The sequence below is a fragment of the Meriones unguiculatus genome, chromosome X (genome assembly GCF_030254825.1).
Source record: "Meriones unguiculatus strain TT.TT164.6M chromosome X, Bangor_MerUng_6.1, whole genome shotgun sequence".
Taxonomy (NCBI): domain Eukaryota; kingdom Metazoa; phylum Chordata; class Mammalia; order Rodentia; family Muridae; genus Meriones; species Meriones unguiculatus.
The window spans coordinates 82344506-82363481 of NC_083369.1; the positions used below are offsets into that span (position 1 = coordinate 82344506).

At 38.3% G+C, this 18976-nt stretch overlaps 1 protein-coding gene across 1 annotated transcript in view; it reads left to right on the forward strand.

Moving 5' to 3' along the window:
- Positions 1–18387, forward strand: part of Sh2d1a (SH2 domain containing 1A) — a 41475-nt gene extending 23088 nt beyond the window's left edge. Inside the window, exons 3-4 of the mRNA XM_060375064.1 lie at positions 16941–17082; positions 18038–18387. Coding sequence (XP_060231047.1) covers positions 16941–17082; positions 18038–18075 — 180 coding nt within the window. The 3' untranslated portion in view covers positions 18076–18387. The remainder of the gene's footprint in view (positions 1–16940; positions 17083–18037) is intronic.
- Positions 18388–18976: the final 589 nt, after the last annotated feature.

Sequence of the window (18976 nt, forward strand, 5' to 3'; positions counted from 1 at the left end):
TTTTGTATCTGTTGAGGCTTGCTTTGTGACCCACTATATGGTCTATTTTGGAAAAGGTTCCATGCGGTGCTGAAAAAAAGGTGTACTCTTTTGAGATTGGGTGAAACGATCTGTAGACGTCTACTAGGTCCATTTGATTTAGGGATTCTGTGAGTGCTTTTATTTCCCTATTTGGTGTCTGTCTAGTTGATCTGTCCCTTGGTGAGAGTGGAGTGTTGAATTCTCCCACTATTAAGGTATTAGGATCAATGTATGATTTAAGCTTTAATAATGTTTCATTTACGAATGTCGGTGCTCATGTATTTGGGGCATAGATATTCAAGATTGTGATGTCCTCTTGGTGGATTTTTCCTTTGATGAGAATATAGTGGCCCTCCTTATCTTTTTTGATTAACTTGGGTTGAAAGTCTATTTCATTAGATATTAGGATGGCTACTCCAGCTTGTTTTCTGGAACCATTTGCTTGAAAAACAGTTTTCCAGCCCTTTACTCTGAGGTAGTGTTTATCTTTGTTGCATAGGTGTGTTTCTTGGATGCAACAGAATGTTGGATCCTGTTTCCTTAACCATTCTGTTAGCCTGTGTCTTTTTATTGGTGAGTTGAGTCCATTGATATTGATAGATAATAGTGACCAATGCATGTTAGTTCCTTTTGTAATGGAGTCGGTGATCTAACCCTGTTTCATTGCTTGTTTTCTTTTCATTTTTGTTGGGATATTATCTGTATGCCCTGTTTTCTTGGGTGAATTTGTTTTCATTGGATTGGAGTTTTCCTTCTATTATCTTCTGTAGGGATGGTTTGCTGTGTAGATATTGTGTAAATTTAGTTTTGTCATGGAATATTTTGTTTTCTCCATCTATGTTGATTGAAAGCTTTGCAGGGTATAGTTGTCTGGGTTGACATTTGTGGTCTCTTAGAGTCTCCATGATACTTGCCCAGGCCCTTCTGGCTTTCATACTTTCTGATGAGAAGTCCCTTGTGATTCTGATAGGTCTACCTTCATATGTTACTTGGCCTTTTTCCCTTGCTGCTTTTAATATCTTTTCTTTGTTCTGTAGGTTCAGTGTTTTGTCTATGATGTGACGTGATGTGTTTCTTTTCTGGTCTAGTCTATTTGGAGTTCTGTAGGCCTCTTGTATGTTTATGGACATCTTTTTCTTTAAGTTGGGAAAATTTTCTTCTATGATTTTCTTGAAACTATTTTCTGGACCTTGGAGTCTGGAGTCTTCTTTTTCGTGAATTCCTATTATTCTTAGATTTTGTCTTTTCATAGCATCCTTGATTTCTTGGATATTTTGTGATTGGAACTTTTCTGATTTTACTTTTTCTTTGAGAGAAGTATCCATTTCTGCAAGTGTGTCTTCAACTCCAGTGATTCTCTCTTCCATCTCTTGTATTCTGTTGGTGATGCTTACTTTTGTGGTTCCTGATCTTAGTTCTCCAGCTCAAGGGTTTTCTCATTTTGTGTTTTCTTTATTGATTCTAATTCTGTTTTCATGCCTTGCACCATTTCTTTCATGTGTTTGAATTTGGATTCCTGTCTCTCTACGATGGCCTCTATTTCTTTTTTCATTTCCTTCTTATATGCCACTAATTTTTCCTCTACTTGTGTATCTATTTGTTTGGCTATGTTTGCCTGTGTTTCTTTAAGGATATTGTCTATTTCTTCTTTCTTTGCCTCCAATTGACTGGCCATCTCTTTGAAAGACTTGTTCATTTCCTCCTTATGAGCCTCAAATAATTGGGCAAGCATGGCTTTAAAATCATTTTCCTGTGCTTCTGCTGAATTGGAGTATCCATCGATTTTGGGGTTTGCTGGTGAAGTCATGATGTCCTGATTTATGTTGGAAGTGTTCTTTCACCTACCCCTGGCCATTGGCTTATCTGAAACCTTCCCTGTTTGTTTTTGGATTCTGCAGATGAGACTGGTACTGTCTCTCTCTGGTATCTGGAGAGTTCTTCAGGAAGCTGAGCACTCTCAGTGTGTGCTGAGGACTAGCTGTACAGGCAGGTCTCTTGGCAGAGATCGTGGTATCCGGGGCTCTGTGCTCTCTGGTTTGGCCCTGCTTCTTTGATGTGTTCCGCCAGTTCCGTGCTGCTGTCACTGCCAGGTTCTGAGGTCTTGCTGCAGCTGGAGATTTCAGGGTGGTCACTTCAGCAGGGATGGGGTAACCAGGCTCTCTGTTCTCTGGTTTGGCCCTGGTTAGTCTTAAACTGGAGGGCTGTGGTGCCCCTCCAGTTCAGTGCTGCTCCGCCGTGTCCCGCTGTAACTGGAGACTGGGTCGCTAATCCCAATGCTTTCTGGAAAGTCCTAAGGTCTCTTTGTTGGGCCCAGCGCCTGGTGTGCCCAGGTTGTATGACGTTTCTGCCTGGTTTTGGTGAATTATGGCGTATTCTCTGTCACTGTGGGATTGGGCGGGCCGTACCGTCAGTGATGTCGATCCTGCCGAGGAATTTCTTTTCTGGTCTTGTCTATTTGGTGTTCTGTAGGCCTCTTGTATGTTTATGGACATCTCTTTGTTTAAATTGGGAGAATTTACTTTTATGATTTTCTTCAAAATATTTTCTGGACCTTGGAGCCAGGAATCTTCTTTTCCATCTATTCATATTATTTTTAGATGTCATCTTTTCTTGGCACCCTTGATTTTTTGGAAGTTTTGTGTTTGGAATTTTTCTGACTTTATTTTTTCTTTGAGAGTTATATCAATTTCTGCAATTGTATCTTTATCACCAGAGATTCTCTCTTCCACTTCTTGTATTCCATTGGTGATGCTTACCTTTGTGGTTCCTGTTCTTTTCTCTGATGTGCTCCAGCTCCAGGGTTTTCTCTATTTATGTTTTCTTTATTCTTTCTGGTTTCATGTCTTTCACCATTTCCTTCATCCATTTGAATGTGAATTTCTGTCTTTCCATGATAGCCTCTACTTTTGTTGTTGTTGTAGTTTATTTTCTCTCTATATGTCACTAATTCTCCCTCTACTTGTTTCTCTATTTGTTTGGCTGTAGTTGCCTTTGAGAGTTTTGTTCGTTTCCTTTTTATGTGCCTCTAATATCTGGTTAAGCCCAGAGTTGAGATCATTTTCCTGTTTCTGACAGATTAGCATGTTCATTGATTTTTGGGGTTGCTGGTGAAGCCATGATGTTTTGATTTTTTTGAATTTGTTCTTTAGCTGAGCTCTAGCCATCTCCTTATCCATAACCTTGGCTGTTTTTTTCCTGGAGTCTGTACTTCTGACTGACTCTGTTTTTCTCTGGTGTCTGGAGTATTTTTCAGGAAGATGAGAGAGGTCCACAAGTTTGAGAGTAGATGTTGGTGCTTCAGTTGTAGCTAAGGTAGGAAGGTCGCAGGCATAGGTGCATAAGTTTGGGTGAACAAACAAGGGCATGTGCATGGAAGTGTGCCTTGAAGAACAGGGTTCTAGAATGTGTAAATGTATGGAATGTGGGACTTAAGCACAGGATCGGTTAGGGGTGCTGGTTCTGTTGGCCAGTGCAATGCACATGCGTAGGTAATCTGAATACCATGGTGGCCTACAGGCCTATTGTACTGTCCTCCTGGTATGCAGATCTGTCTGGACTCTAGGAATTCTTTGCCTGTACTTCACTGTTAGAACCATAGAACACTGGCTTCAATGTTGAGAACACTGTCCCAATAATCCCTATTTTGCCCACAGTGGGGGTGTGGGTAGGGAGGATATAATGTCTGGCTGCTAGGGCAGCGGGACCTTGGATCTGGGGTTCTGCATGCACTCACTTGAAGGCACACTCATTCTCTAGCAGGCCTAATCGAAAAGCACAGGGGTTCCCCCTGTCCTGTACTCTCAGATTTGGGCCTGCAGAGGCAAATGAGAATGTAGGAGATCAGTCAGCTCAGTGGTGCCCACTGTTTGTCCACTGGGTAGGGAGATCCTTACTTAGGGTAGCCACTTCTTAGTCAAGGAGGTCAGGAGGCATCTGTTAGGGCTAGCTGTCACCTTTCCACCCAGGAGGCAGGTACAGTGACCTGCTGGGAGGCCCTGAGAAGCCAGTAAAGCTGGCTGCAGACCTGAGTCTTCCCTACAGGGTCCTACTGGGAGGCCTGTACAACTGTCTGTTGTTGCCACTGAGGAACTCGGAGACCTACCTCTGCTGTCTCAGTTACTGAGCAAGGAGGCCTATGCTTGGACCAGCAGGTACTGCAGGCCACTTCTGCAAAGGAGGAAGGCCTGTGCTTGGGTCAAGGGGAAGGGCAGGGAGGTTGAATATTTGCCACTCCCTGGAGACTTCTGCAGGTGAGCTGGATCCAAATGGTCTCAGCTCATGGGTTGTCTCCTCTAGCCCAGGAATCTTCAATGTTGATGTTCTGGCTTCAGCTGCCCCTCCACTCACCAATTTCGGAGTTTTGGATCCTGTGGCCCTCAGATACTGTGTGCGCTGGTCAAAGACATCTTGGATCTCATTATCAACTTCTATTAGTAACTAAATTTGTGCATTTATAGCATTATGAAGTCTACAAAAACGTCTTACAAATTTATCATTAAAAAGCACAGTACAAAGTATAAGCATTTGAATTGCCAAAATGAATTAGAATACATTTAAGAACATTATTATCTTATTAGTTGGTTAATTTTATATTTTAAGTTTTATTTTTAACTTTTTAAAATAGGATTAGGGATGAAACCTTGGGTCTCATGCATACTAGGCAGTTGCCATACCACTGAATAATATCCCCAACTATTTTTGTTTTTATTTAATTGCCACATATTTACTTTACATAATAACGTGTTTCATAAGACAAGTATATAATGTTCTTTGATCATGTTCCTCCATATGATACTATATCCTTCTCTGGCCATATGGTACTTTATGTCTGGATAATTAATACTGTGATACTATCCAAGGAAAAATCAGTATCAATTCTAGTGACAACTATACTTCTTAAAAAATCTATTATTGCAAATAAATAAGCAATTTTATTTATCATGAAGAATAGTTATATATAGCTGATATATGAATTTGTGTATGAGTTGTCCATAAATAATCCTTTTCCCTCAAGTAATATTCTTTTTTCTTTTTTTTAAATTTATTTTTTTATATTAATTACAGTTTATTCACTTTGTATCCGAGCTGTGGTCCCCTCCCTCATTCCCTCCCAATACCAGCCCCCCTCCTTAATCTCCTCCCATTCCCCTCTCCAAGTCCACTGATAGGAGAGGTCTTCCTCCCCTTTCATCTGACCCTAGCTTATCATTTCTCATCAGGACTGGCTGCATTGTCTTCCTCTGTGACCTGGCAAGGCTGCTCCCACCTCAGGGGAAGTGGTCAAAGAGCCCACCACTGAGTTCATGTCAGAGATAGTCCCTGTTTCCATTACTAGGGAACTCACTTGAATACTGAGCTGCCATGGGCTACATCTGAGCAAGGGTTCTAGGTAATATCCATGAATGGTTCTTGGTTGGAGTATCAGTCTCAGAAAAGACCCCTGTGCCCAAAATATTCTTTTATTTTCAAGAAATATTCTTTTATTTTCAAGAAATATTCTTTTATTTTTAATTTTAAAGAGATGTTTTATTACATAAGAAGGCAGAGTCCTTCTACATCAGGAGTGGGTCCTAAAACATATGGTAAAAAAAAGCTGCCAGACTGCAGGATTTTTTTTTCTTTTTTTTTTAATTTAATTTTATTTATATACTTATTTATTACAATTTATTCACTTTATAGCTCTGCTGCATCCTCCCATTGTCTCCTCCAAGTCCCACCCACTGTTCCTCTTCTCCCTCTATGTCTTTTTTCCTAGTCCCCTGATAGGGAAGGACCTCCTCCCTTTCTTTTTTTTTTTTTTTTTTTTTTGAGTTAAAATCCCACATCACTTTTATTTTTCCAGGATTAAAACTATTCCCCAATATTTCAAAAACAAGGAGAGTTGAAAATATTATAGAATATTTTAATTCTTTTATAAACATAGCAATATGAAATATATTAATAATCACAGTATGTATAATTTTGATACTAATATGAGTATGAGTACTTACAATATGAAGTGGGTCTTAAACTTGAAGGCTGCACCTCCTAGGGGAGGTGATCAAAGAGCCAGCCACTGAGTTCAGAGGCAGTCCCTGTACTCCTTACAAGGGAACTCACTTAGAAACTGAGCAGCCAATGGGCTTTCTTTGAACAGGGGATCTAGGTCCTCTCCATGCATGGTCCTTACTTAGAGTATCAGTCTCTGCAGACAACCTGGGCCCAGGTAGTTTATTTAGATCTGTTGTTTTCCTTGTAGAGTTCCTGTCCCCTCCACGTCTTTCTATCTCCCTCTTCTTCCATAAGGATTCCGGCACTCTGCCCAAAGTTTGGCTATGAATCTCAGTATCTCTTTCTATACCCTGGTAGGTAAGGTCTTTCAGAGTAAGCTGAGCAATTAAAATATTTTAATGGAGAGCCTTTGATTTTTTGTGATTTAAAAAATTAGTTCTTTGAATATTTTGTATGATATGTTTTGATCATGTTCACCTTTGTCCTCCAACTTCTCCCAGATCCATTCCTCCCTCTCTATCCACACATCTTTGTTTAATCCTATTTTTTCCTAAATATGTCAAAGCAATTTGTGCTATCCAAATATTCTTGCATGTGTGGCTTTCCACTGAAGCATGATTGACTTATCACTGTTTATTCTCTTAAAAAAACCTGGCTTTCCTCCTGGTAGCTGTCAGTTATCAATAGCTCCTTTGCTAGAAGTGAACTTTGTGCATACTTCCACTCTTCATGCTGAGATTTGGTCTGACTTAGGCTTGCACAGGTCTTATGTATGCTGTTATAACCACCATGAGCTCATACGTGAAAATCTCCTGCTGTGTCTGGAATACACTGTTTCCTTGTAATCATCCACCACTTCTGGCCTTTATATTCTTTTCACCCCTCTTCCTCAATGATCCCAACAAGCCTTGGGAGGAAGGAAGGGGGTATGGATTCTTACACACATTTTATAATTTTTCTTTGATTTTTACATATATCATGTCACATTGTTATATGTTTGTAATCATTTTTAAAAAGAGATAGATTATTGAGTATAAATATCCCTTACGTTATCTGATTTGATCCTCCTTATTATAGTAATATTGGAATTATTTGCACCGTGAGAGCAGATGATTGGCATGAATTATCCCAAAATGTGAAAGAGGTAAAAACCTCTTTGTTTTATGAAATTCATATTGCATTTTTTTCTTTCTACAAAATTTGCCTTCTTGTTAAGGTGAATATCAAACCAATGCATATTCTCTGAGCTCATATTGCCTGACTAGAAAAAATTTCTCCAGTCATTGAAGACAAGCTGTGATTCTAAACATACTTCCATGGATTAAGAGGTGGCAATGTAGGAAACACACAGATCTGAACAAGAACTGAATTCACTAACAGGATAGTGTTGCCAGTAATGCCTTTTTGTGTGTGATAAATGTCTTTCCAAAGTGCAGTAAGTGAAATAATTGCACTACTTTTAGGAAACATCATGTTAGTTCACCACATCATAAGCAAAAGTCATGTCAGTAACATTCTATTCTCTGTTCATAGATTATGTTTGGAAGCTAGGTAAGTTTAAGACATGTTTTAAGATGTGAGATTACATCGAGGCTTGAATATATTGAATTATAAAAGACAACTATGCATCTTTTTAATTTTAGGTAGACCACTGCTAAAGATATTAACTCAGTCCTTGGAGACTAAAATTATTATAATTTGTTGATTATCATTTATTAATATGTAGTTTGTCAACAGTGTGCTGTCAAAAGCATACTATTATCTTATTGCCAATTTCTGTGCTTTTAGATTTTTCCGCATAGTTGATCATCAGGAGATCCTTAGCTATAAGCAAATTACTTTTTAGCCTAAGCAAAGCATAATAAATTAGGTCAGTCATTTGCTAAAGAAAAGTTTCACCTCTAGTACAAATTGCTTCTATATGTCCAGTGCTATTAGTCTTCTCTGTCAGCATGGATAATCAAATGTTAACTATCAGTCCTTATAGAAATTATGCCTCTGTTGAAAATATCTTTATAAGCCACAAGAAATAGTCTAAATGAAGTGTGGTTTGAAATGGTTCTCCTCTGGGAAAATATGTAGTTTCTCCTCTGGCTGATGATGTCAGCTTTGCAAGAAACTTCTTGTGTCTATTCTTAATCTGAAAAGAATGCAGAGACAATTCTGCTGCTTCTAATCATATGTGTGACCTCACACCTCCTATGCAAAATTTTTCATTTACAGGTTTTTATCTGTGAAATGATAATAATTGAAAGACTGTATGTATATTGACCAATCTCTGAGGAAATAATGAAGGTTAAAGATAAGAAAGTGTTTTGAAAAACCAAAAGATGCCCCAAGAAAGACCTTAGAAAGTATTTTGTACCCATTGTGTGCCTTTGTAATTTGCAGTCTGTCCTGGAGCCAAAGAGCTATTTGGGTCTCTGACTGTTTTCTATCTGTTGAAAGTGTACAGGTGGACTCATTTACAGCTATCAAGAACATCTACAGGAAAACTACTTACTACAAAGTAGGCAATGACTGAGAGTGGCTGTGGATAGTCTTTTATCTCTAGTTTACAGTCTAGTTGACAGAAGTCTTGTGTGCCAGCCTTCACGATTTCTCATTCAATGCTAAAAACCAAGCAGTTTCCATCTGAAAAAAATCTTTCAGATGGAATATCTGAAAACAACTTTCTAAAAATAAATAAGTAAATAAAAGAAACAAAAGTAGTCATTATTCAATTGTTCATAGCAATACTATTTTATTTTATGTAAAATGACAGTTTTGAGCTGGTGCCTAAAGCTTGGCTCATAAGCTTTGTGGGGAATGTTGATTTCTTTGTGAGAGCACAGATGTCACAGAAAGAACACATTCCTAAAAGCCACCTGCAAATGCGATCTCTTACACAAAACAAAACAAAACAACAACAACAAAAAACTAGCACATATATAAATAAGGGTGGCCTTCTATAGTCTTTCATTTCCATGTCAGAGAAGAAAACTTGTCACTGTGTAGTGCTGACTGTGAGAACTATTTGGGGAAGGAACATAAAATTTACATTAAGGATGTGTCAGTATGCTTTTTTTTTTCTATTCTTTTTTTTCAAGTTTATTATGACAATTTACTTTAATACATTTCCTTTTATGTTATTATCATTTATTACAATTTATTCAATTTGTATCCCAGTTGTGCCCCCCCCCTTGTGTCCTACCCCTAGTCAACTGATTGGGGAGGTCTTCCTCCCCTTCTGTTTGACCCTTACCTGTCAGGTCTCATCATGACTGGTTGCATTGTCTTCCTCTGTGAACTGGCAAGGCTGCAGCTCCCAGGGGGAGGTGATCAGAGAGCTTGCCACTGAGTTCATGCCAGAGAGAGTCCCTCTTCCCCTTACTAGGGACCCCACTTGGAGACTGAGTCTATGAACTACATCTGAGCCCCTAGGTCCTCTCCATGCATTATCTTAGTTAGGGTATCATTCTTTTCAGGGCCTCCTGGGCTCAGTTTTTATGGCTCTGTTCGTCTCCTTTTGGAGCTCCTCTCCCCTACAGGTCTTTCTATCTCCCCCTCCTTTCCTAAGATTCCCTACACTCTGCCCAAAGTTAGACTATGAGTCTCAGCCTCTACTTTGATTCTTGGATCAATAGAGTCTTTCAGAGGCTGTCTGTGGTAGGCTCCTGTCCTGTTCCCTGTCTTCTCCCTCTTCTGATGTCTGTGGTGCTTGTCCATCTGAATGATAATTGAGCATATTTCCTAGGGTCTTCCTTGTTGTTTAGCTTCTTTAGAAGTATAGATTTTAAAAGGTTTATATTACATTATGTGGCTAATATCCACTTATGGGTGAGTATATACCATGGGTGTCTTTCTGTTTCTGGGTTACCTCACTCATGATGATCATTTCTAGCTCCTACCATTTGCCTGCAAATTTCATGATTTCCTTGTTTTTAATAGCTGAGTAGTATTCCTTTGTGTAAATGTACCACAAATTCTGTATCCATTCCTCCCGTGAAGGACAAATATGTTGTTTCCACCTTCTGGATATTACAAATAGAGCTGCTATGAGCATGGTTGAGCAAATGTCTTTGCTGTATACTTGAGCATATTTTGGATCTATGCCTAGGAATGGTATAGCTGGATCTTGAGGTAGCAATATTCCTAATTTTTTGAGAAAGCACCAGATTGATTTCCAAAGTGGTTGTACAAGTTTACACTCCCACTAGCAATGGAGGAGGGTTCCCCTTTCTCCACAACCTCTCCGGCATGTGTTGTCACTTTAGTTTTTGATCTTAGCCATTCTGATGGGTGTAAGGGTTGTTTTGATTTGCATCTCGTTGATGACTAAGGATGTTGAACATTTCTTTTAGTGTTTCTCTGCCATTCGATATTCCTCTATTGAGAATTCTCCATTTAGCTCTGTATCCCATTTTTAATTGGATTACTTGGTTTGTTGCTTTTTAACTTCTTTAGTTCTGGATATTAGCCCTCTGTCAGATATAGGGTTGGTTAAAATCATTTCCAAATCTGTAACATTTGGTTTTATTCTGTTGCCAGTGTCTTTTGCTTTACAGAAGCTTTTCATTTTCTTGGGGTCCCATTTTTTGATTGTGGATCTTAGAGCCTGTGTTGTTAGTGTTCTGTTTAGGAAGTTGTCTACTGTGCCAATGAGTTCAAGGACATGCCCCACTTTTCTTTTTTCCTAACAGGTTTAGTGTGTCTGGTTTTATGTTGAGGTCATTGATCCGCTTAAACTTTAGTTTTGTGCAGGGTGATAAATATGGATTGATTTGCATTTTTCTACACGTAGACATTAGACCAGCATCACTTGTTAAAAAAATGCTATCTTTTTTTCCATTGTATGGTTTTTGCTTCTTTGTCAAAAAATCGAGTATCCGTAGGTGTGTGGGTTTATTTCTGGGTCTTCTATTTGATTCCATTGATCCACTATTCTGTTTCTATGCCAGTACCATGCAGTTTTGATTACTGTTGCTCTATAGTACAGCTTGAGATCAGGCATGGAGATACCTCCAGAAGATCTGTTATTGTACAGGACTGTTTTAGCAATTATGGTTTTTTTTTTGTTTTGTTTTTCCATATGAATTTGAGAATTTTTCTTTCAAAATTTGTAAAGAATTGTGTAGGTATTTTGATGGGAATTGCATTGAATCTGTAGATTGCTTTTGGTAGGATGGCCATTTTCACTATGTTAATCCTACTGATCCGTGAGGATGGGAGATCTTTCCATCTTCTGATATCTTCTTCAATTTATTCTTCAGAGACTTGAAATTTTTGTCATATAAGTCTTACACATGCTTGGTTAGAGTCAAAACAAGGTACTTTATGTTATTTGTAGCTATTGTAAAGGGTGTTGTTTCCTTAATTCCTATCTCAGCCCTTTTGTCTTTTGTGTATCAAAAGGCTACTGATTTTTTGAGTTAATTTTGTATCCAGCCATTTTGCTGAAGGTATTTATCACCTGAAGGAATTATCTATCTAGTAGAATTCTTGGGGTCACTCATGTATACTATTATATCAACTGTGAATAGTGATCCTTTAACTTCTTCCTTTCCAATGATCTCCTTTAGTTGTGTTATGGCTTTAGCTAGGACTGCAAGTACTTTGTTGACGAGATAAAGAGAGAGTGGGCAGCCTTACCTTGTCCGTGATTTTAGTGGGACTGATTTAAGTTTCTCTTTGTTTAGTTTGATATTGGCTATAGGCTTGCTGTTTATTGCCTTTACTATGTTTAGATATGTGCCCTGTTTCCCTGATTTCTCCAGGTTTTAAACATGAACAGGTGTTGGATTCTGTCAAATGCTTTTTCAGCATCTAAGGAGATGATCATGTGTTTTTTTTTTTTTCTCCTTCATTTTGTTTATGTGGTGAATGACATTGATGGTTTTCCATATATTGAACTACCCTTGCATGCCTGGGATGAAGCCTACTCGGTCATGGTGGATGATATCTTTTATGTGTTCTTGTATTCACTTTGCAAGTATTTATTGGGTACTTTTGCATCAATGTTCATAAGAGAGGTAGGAATGAAGTTCTCCTTTTGTGTGTGTGTGTGTGTGTGTGGTTAGGTATCAAGGTGACTGTGGCTTCATAGAATAAGTTTGGTAATGTTCCTTCTGTCTTTTTGTGGAATAGTTTGAAGAGAATTGGAGTTAGCTCTTCTTTGAAGGTTTGGTAGAATTCTGCACTGAAACCAGCAGGCCTTGGGCTTTTTTTTTATCAGGGAGAATTTTGATAACAGCTTCTATTTCCTTGGGGGATATAGGACTGTTTAATCTATCTACCTGATCTTGGTAAATGGAATCTATCAAGAAAATAGTCCATTTCATTTAGATTTTCAAATTTTGTGGCATATAGGCTTTTGAAGCAAGACCTATTGAATCTTTGAATTTCCACAGTGTCTGACGTTATATCCCCCTTTTCCTTTCTGATTTTGCTGATTTGGATAGTTTCTCTCTGCCTTTTAGATAGTTTGGCTAAGGGCTTTTCTATCTTTTTGATTTTCACAAAGAACCAACTCTTGGTTTAATTGATTATTTGAATTAGTTGATTATTGAATCAATTATTTGTTTCTAATTTACTGATTTCTGCCCTGAACTTGAGTATTTCCAGCTGTCTACTTTGTTTGGGTTTGTCTGCTTCTTTTTTTTCTAGCACTTTCAGGTGTGCCATTAAATTGCTTGTATGAGATGTCTTAAAACATTTCTGAACACACTCAGTGCTATGAACATTCCAATTAGCACTGCTCTCATTGTGTCCCATAAATTTGAGTAAGTTGTGCCTTCCTTTTCATTGAATTTCAGGAAATCTCTAATTTCTTTTTTTATTTCTTCCCTGATCCAGCTGTCATTGAGTAGAGCATTGTTTAGTTTCCATGCATGTGTGGGCATTTTGTTATTTCTGTTATTGAGGTCTAGTTTTGGGACATGGTGGTCTGATAAGACAGAAGTGATTATTTCAATATTCTTGTATCTGTTGAGGCTTGCTTTGTATCCAACTCTTTGTTTGGTCAATTTTGGAGAAGGTTCTGTGGAGTAATGAGAAGGAGGTATACTCTTTTGCGTTTGGGTAAATGGTTCTGTAGACATCTATAAGGTCCATTTGATTTAGGAACTCTGTCAGTGTCATTATTTCCCTATTTAACTTCTGTTTGATGATCTGTCCCTTGGTGAGAGTGGAGTGTTGAAGTCTCCCACTATTAACGTGTTGAGATTGATGTGTGATTTGAGCTTTAATAATGTTTCATTTATGAATCAGGTGCTCTTGTATTTGGGGCATAGATAGTCAGGATTGTAATGTCCACTTGATGGATTTTTCTTTTGATTAGAATGATGTGTCTCTCCTTACTTTTTTTGATTAATTTTCATTGAAAGTCTATTTTATTAGATATTAGGTTAGCTACTCCAGCTTGTTCTCTGGGCCCGTTTGCTTGAAAAACCTTTTTCCAGACCTTTACTCTGAGGATGTGTCTTTCGTTTTTACAAAGGTGTGTTTCTTGGATGCAGCAGAATGTTGGATCCTGATTCCATAACCATTCTGTGTCTTTTTATTGGAGAACTGAGCCCATTAATGTTGATAGATAACTGTGACCAATGGATGTTAGTTCCTTTCATTGTGGAATTAGAGGTGATAGTGTGTTTGTGTGCATGTTTTCTTTTATTTTTGTTGTAAGTTTATCTATGTTCTGTGTTTTCTTGGCTGCAGTTGATTTTATTAGAATGGAGTTTTCCCTCTAGTAACTTCTGTAGGTCTGGGTTGCTGCATAGATATTGCTTAAGTTTAGTTTGTCATGGAATATTTTGTTTTTTTCCGTCTATGTTGATTGAAAACTTTGCTGGGTATGGTAGTCTGTGTTCTCTTAGAGTTTTCATGACATCTGCCCATGCCCTTCAGTCTTTCAAAGTTTTTGTAGAGAAGTCTGGTTAGACCTATCAGAAGTGATTCTGATAGGTCTAACTTTGTATGTTACTTGGTCTTTTTCCCTTGCTGCTTTTAATATTTTTTCTTGTTCTGTAGATTTAGTGTTTTGACTATTATGTGCCATGAGGAGTTTCTTTTCTGGTATAGTCTATTTGGTGTTCTGTAGGCCTCTTGTATGTTTATGGACATCTCTATAAGTTGGGAAAATTTTTGCCTATGATTTTCTTGAAAAATATTTTCTGGACCTTGGAGTCTGGAATATTCTTTTTTGTTTTTTTCCTATTATTCTTAAGTTTGTTTGTTTTTTTTATGGTGTCTTTGATTTCTTGAATGTTTTGTGTTTTGAACTTTTCCAATTTTATTTTTTCTTTGAGAGATACATCCATTTCTGCACTTGTAATTTCAGTGGTTGTGATTCTCTCTTACAGCTCCTGTATTCTGTTGGTGATGCTTATCTTTGAGGTTCCTGATCTTTTCTCTAAGTTCTCCAGCTCCAGGCTTTTCTCTGTTTCTGTTTTCTTTATTGATTCTAATTCTGTTTTCAGTCCTTGCACCATTTCCTTCAACTTTGAATGTGGATTCCTGTCTTTCCATGATGACATCTATGTTTTACTCATTTCCTCTTTATTTGCCTCTATTTGTGTGGCTAATTCTTTGAGAACTTTGCTCATTTTCTCTTTATGTGTCTTTAATAACCTGGTAAGTACAGCTTTGAAATAATTTTCCTGTGTTTCCAATGAGTTAAAGTATCTATTGCTTTTGGGGGTTGCTGGTGAAGCCATAATTCCTGATTTTTGTTGGATGTGTTTTTATGCCTACCTCTAGACATTTGATGGTCAGTAGGATTTGTTAATCTTTTCTGGAGCCTGTACTGCAGACTGGGCCCTTCTGTCTCTGGAGTCTGGAGTATTCTTCAGGAAGATGAGAGTGGTCTACTGGTTTGAGAGTGGGTGTTGGTGTTTCAGTTGTAGCTAAGGGAGGAAGGTCACAGGTATAAGTGAGCGAGCGAGTGCAGAAGTGTTTGTGGAGGTGTGTCCTTCTGGAAGGGTGGAGTGTAAGGGAGAAGCACAAGCAAGTCCAGGTTGTGGTGCAGATGTGGTTTGCATGGATGTAGTGTGCATGCGTAAGTGCCCTGAATGGCTCAGTGGCCCACTGTCTTGGTATTGTGCTCTAAGTGCTCAGATCTGCCTGAGCTGCACCATCTTGGCTCTAGGAATTGGTTGCCTGGACTCCACTGGTAGACCCACGGAACAGGGGCTTCAATGTTGAGAATGCTGTCCTAGAGATCCCTATGTTGCCCACAGCAGGGGTGTGGGAGGGATTGGATGTCTGTCTGCTAGCTTAGATAGACCCTTTATCTGGGGCTCTGTATGCCCTCTCTCACAGAAACACTCAGTAGCAGGAGTGTGTAGAAAGTGTAAAGGACCCGGGTGCACTCACTAGAGCTGAGGGCCTGTGAACTCACTCACAGGCTTAAGTGGTAAGCTCAGGGAGCCCAGAGTTTTCTACTCTTGGATTTGGGTCCCCTGTTTGGTCCTTAGAGTAAAGAGGCACCCTGTACCTGGGGTTATGTGTTCCTAGTTGGAAAATGCAGTCTATAGTTTGCCACTCTCAGAAGCCAGAGACATCCATGGGGGGCCTGGATCCAATCTGTCCAGCTCATGGCTGTCCCCTCTAGCCCAGAAGCTACAAAGTTGATACTCTTTCTTCAGCTGCCCATCCACTAACCAGTTTTGGATAGTCTGCCCTTCAGAAACAGTGCACACTGGTCTCTGACACCTTGGAGCCTCCAAGTCAGTATGTTTTAAGAGGTAAAAGTATATCTATCAGTCTCAGATAAGACCTGTAGGTCCAGATATTTTGGTTCTGTTGATTTCCTTGTGGAGCTCCAGATCATTCTTTCTATCTCCTCCTTCTTTTATAAGATTCCCTGAACTCTGCCCAAAGTTTGGCTATGAGTTTCAGCATCCACTTTAATACCCTTCTGGGTAGAGTCTTTAAGAGTATAAGCGATAGGCAGCTATGCATTTACATGTATTTTTTTTCGTTTGTATTAATTAATTCAATTTACATCTGGGCCATAGGCCCCTACTTATTCTCCTCCCATTCCCACCCTCCCTCCAGCATCCTCTTTCCCTTATCCCTCAGAATAAGGCAGCTCCCCTACCCTGACACCCCAGCTCATCTGTTCACATGAGGACTGGGTTCATCTTCTCCTGTGGCCTGGTAGGGAAGTCCCATCAGGGAATGTGATTAAAAAAAAAAAGCAAGCAACATAGTCCATGTCAGAGATATATCCCACTCCCCTAACTACTGGGTAGACATGAAGCTGAAGATGCTCATGGGACTTATCTTCTTGGGGTCTGTGCATGTTTGTCTATCCTGTGCTATGTGACTAAAATCTGCTTATAAGTGAGTATATAGCATGTGTGCCTTTATGGGTCTGTGTTACCTCACTCAGGATGATCTTTTCTAGTTCCATCCATTTGCATGCAAATTTCATGATTTCCTTGTCTTTAACTTAACAGTCAGCTTTTAATTTCTGTGTAATAGTTTATGTTGTAAAATGATGATAGGGGACAGGTTGTTTGTTTGTTGTTGTTTTGGTTCCTCAGCCTTTTTATTAATGACATATAGGACATAAGATTTGTTTTTTTATGTTTAACTGTATCTCCTCTATTGCTGAATTCATTGTGGGTAATGGCCTGTACACCCTTGGAGGTTCAGGATGTATGATGGGTAGCAGTCAGAAAGGGCAGGGCTGCGTGCAAGAACTTGTACAAACTAATGCTACCCTTGGGAGTACTGAAATGACAGCTCATTAGCTCCTCTTGCAGAGAAATTCAGTCAGGCAAAGTAAGTTCTTTTGGATATTGTTTTCCTTTCTTCCTTATGTTTTCAAATATTTGAGCAAGTTATACAAATGTTACCTCTCTCACCACCCTCTCACATCTTATAGGTCTTTTTAAAAGTATTACAAGGCAAATAAATAATGTTTTGGTCTTTTATTTTTCCAGACAGCACCTGGGGTACATAAAAGATTTTTCCGGAAAATAAAAAATCTCATTTCAGCATTTCAGAAGCCAGATCAAGGCATTGTAATACCTCTGCAGTATCCAGTTGAGAAGTCCTCATCTAGGAGTACACAAGGTACCACAGGTGTGCCTAACTGCTCAGTTTTGAAAGAGTTGGAAAGTTTAGGATTAGGTGGTCAACATATTCATGACCACATCATAAACAGGAGGAGTCACAAGAAAAATGCAGCAAGAAGGTAGCTGTAGCCAGATGAGAGGTAACTATGTGAAGGTGCATGATAAGCTCTAATAGACACTTTTAACAAAACTTTAGAACTATAGAAAGTTTATGAGTCTAGGATTTTTAACCTCTTTATTTTTATTGTATTCTCCTTACTGCTTTTTTTGTAGATAGTAAGCACCATTTTACTTCAGTAATCTGTGCACATATAATTTGAAAGAGAGGATAGTTCAAGGAATATATGGGATATCTCTTTTTGCTAATTAAACAACCTCCTTTGCCCTTCTGGCACAGAAAGGCTAATGCTAGCTTAGTTCTTATGATCCTTACTTCTGAACTGATGGTGTTTGAATGAGTGAATGACATTTTACAGTAGCAAAGGAAATCAAATTAGCAAACTTGCTTGTATTACTGGCATGCATTATTCTCTTGAGCAAAGCTATTTTTAGTGAACGTGTTGAGCTAAAGACTGAACAACAGCCAATGATGTCTCTAGTGTTCTTTTATGAAAATGGTTAATATTTTTTTTTGTCTGAGATGAACCTTGATTGATAGAGTTAATATATATGATAAAATGAGATTTTTTAACTCTTATGACAGAGAACCAGGCTCAGGCATAAATTGATAGGCTCAAATGTGTACTAAATTAACAAATAGTTAGCCTTTGAAATAATAATAATGTAAATAGAACTTTAATTTAGAAAGCAGCCAACTTTCCTTCCTGTCTATTCTTTATGACAGAGTTTTAAATAATAACTGCTCAGGGCATAGCACTGGGGTGAATATTACAAATTTGAGCTAAACTATTATTTTAATACTGTACAAATTTGTCTTGATTTTTGCTATTCTTTTTCTTTAGGGAGAAAAGAGTCTGATGTCTGCCTGAAAGCACCATGAGGAAGAATAACTCACCCTGTACTTTATTGTCAATAATTTAAGTATGTGTCAAGTCTTGTATATTGTAGACAACACAGTTCAGTGAGTTGCAAATGCCTTTTACACATGATGCTAGTCCTGTAATAGGACCATCTTGCTGGTGTCAAAGCTGAAATTGGATGTGGTAGGCAACAAGTGCTTTAAAGTGAGGATTGGAAGACAAAATCCCTTAAGGTATTTTTAGCTACTGCATTTACAAATGAGAAACAATTTAAAAGCACAATGAAGACTTTACAAAAGATTAATGTCAACTCTTGCCAAATGTAAATAAAAATAATCTTCATTTTTTTTTGTCAAAAGCAGCATTTTTGTGTATTTGTTTATATATTTATTTATTTTTCATTTTTGTGTGTTTGATAGCTACTGATTTGCAAGCATCTTGCTTGACTTCCTGGCTAGGTGACTGGTGTGGAAATCTAGTAACTGTGGTGCCTGCGGCTTTTTTGGGGTTTTATGAAGTTTTGTGCTAATAGAAGTATCAGATAAAGAGAAAAGGGTATTTGTTTAAATTTGAAATCGACCTTCTTGCCTATAGTTATTCTGCCAAGACAGTTAAATCTTTGGACCAGTGGGGTGTGGTAGGGCATAATTTTCATTCCAACACTTGAGAGGTGGATGCTGGACAATCAGGAGTTTAATATCATTTGGCTACAGGATACGCTGCTTCAAAAACAACAAAGCTCACAAACCAATTGGAATGTACAAGCCTGTGTTTGACAATAAACTCCAAATGTTTATTGCATTTGATGATACAGATTTTGAGATTATGTTAGAGATCTGATGAAATGATGAAACACATTTTTCTTTTCACACATCTCTGCCCTAGTTGTTTCTACTACAAGCAAAAATTTATTTGGAAGGG